General features: G+C 43.8%; 1 protein-coding gene across 1 annotated transcript in view; it reads right to left on the bottom strand.

The window, feature by feature from the left end:
- The window catches only part of pink1 (PTEN induced putative kinase 1), a gene marked incomplete at its 5' end in the record, with an annotated part of 5,717 nt that extends 4,260 nt beyond the window's left edge, over positions 1-1,457 (bottom strand). Inside the window, 5 exons of the mRNA XM_015391037.1 lie at positions 221-348; positions 454-617; positions 696-878; positions 981-1,084; positions 1,167-1,457. Coding sequence (XP_015246523.1) covers positions 221-348; positions 454-617; positions 696-878; positions 981-1,084; positions 1,167-1,457 — 870 coding nt within the window. The remainder of the gene's footprint in view (positions 1-220; positions 349-453; positions 618-695; positions 879-980; positions 1,085-1,166) is intronic.

Here is a 1,457-nt window from a genome sequence, read left to right as displayed (position 1 = left end):
TTCACCTACTTTAATTTTGCAAAAATGAAATTAATAATTTAATGAACCTTTGGCTATCAAATTATTAATCAATTAATAAAAAAACAAAATAACAGATTAATTGATTTGCAGAATAATGAGTAGTTGCAGCCCTAATCTACAGTGGTTAATTAGAAAACAAATACTGACCAACATAACGTCACATATACCTAAAAACAAAAAAGGAAGTATTTGGACTTACCTCAGGAGCCATGAGTGAAACATTCCCTCCTTTATCGACATACATGCTGTTGAACGGCAGCTGTAGGCTGCAGTCATTCTGAGTGAGGCAGCAGCCAAAGTCAGTGATTACCAAACGGGGGCAGCCACCTGCAGGAAGAAAACAAATAAGGAAAGATGTCACCAATATTAAAGCAAAAGTGATAAAATTTGGAATAAAAGCAAGTTTGTTGGGTGTTTGCTTTAAAATGTGACCTGAATCAAACTCCAGCAGAATGTTGTCTGACTTCAGATCCCTGTGAGCAACACCCTGCCTGCACAGATGGTCCACCCCCTCTAGGAGCTGCAGCACCATTAAAGAGCCCTGCCAGCGGCTGGGTGTGGAAACCTGCAGGTACTGACGTAATGTGCATGGATAGCTGCAGAAACATAAATGACAGCCGTTTAATCAGACAATTTAAGTTTAAAACCTGAAATGCATCATTACAACGTCTTACTTCTTCATGACAAGGAAAAGAGTGCGATTGTTTCCAAGGCCTGCAGGGTTGAGTCTGGGTGGCAGCACATCTGGATACTCTTCCTGGGCGCCTGGTAGCAGCGGCACATCTGCCGTGAAAGCTCGATGCACTCTGATCACGTTTGGGTGAGCTGAGACTCTTTTAGGAAGGGAACCAAAGTGTCTGCGTTACAAAAGAGACAACAGAGGTTCATCAGGATGTTTGTCGCCCTTTCATCTGAACAGCAGGACAAGACGAAAAGAAACGGAACACAAAAGAATCTACCCATCCAGAGTGATGTGCTCCTTATCCTGCTTTAAGGCGAGAGGGCCAGCAGGTACAAGCTCTTGTGACATAGATTTCAATATAGCCTCACTTGATGATCCAGCCTTTAGAACAACATAAACAAAAACATAAATTGCGTCATTTTTACTCATTAGAGCTACACATGGTAGAGATGGAGGTACTTACCCCAATGTTCCACAGCATTTTTATAGCCAAGGGGAAATTTCTTAGGGAGCAGCATGCTGCCGATCGCACCGCCTGGACTTCCTCTTCGTTATCCTTTAGTTCCTGCAGCGAAGCGTTGTCTTCAGACCGCTGAGGGCGGGCGAACTGAGCTGCAGCCTCATACACGGCCGCGTTGGAGCCTTTACCGATCTGCTTTCCTATAATGTAGTCCTCCAGTTTGAATCCAGAGGTGAAAGGCCTAAGTGTGCTCTGGAATTTTTTCTTCTTGAACACAGCCTGCAGATTGGGAGA

The sequence above is a fragment of the Cyprinodon variegatus genome, unplaced genomic scaffold, assembly GCF_000732505.1.
Source record: "Cyprinodon variegatus isolate N-32 unplaced genomic scaffold, C_variegatus-1.0 Scaffold522, whole genome shotgun sequence".
NCBI lineage: Eukaryota > Metazoa > Chordata > Actinopteri > Cyprinodontiformes > Cyprinodontidae > Cyprinodon > Cyprinodon variegatus.
The sequence above is the reverse complement of the archived record's forward strand: the minus strand, read 5'-3'. Positions and strand labels throughout refer to the sequence as shown.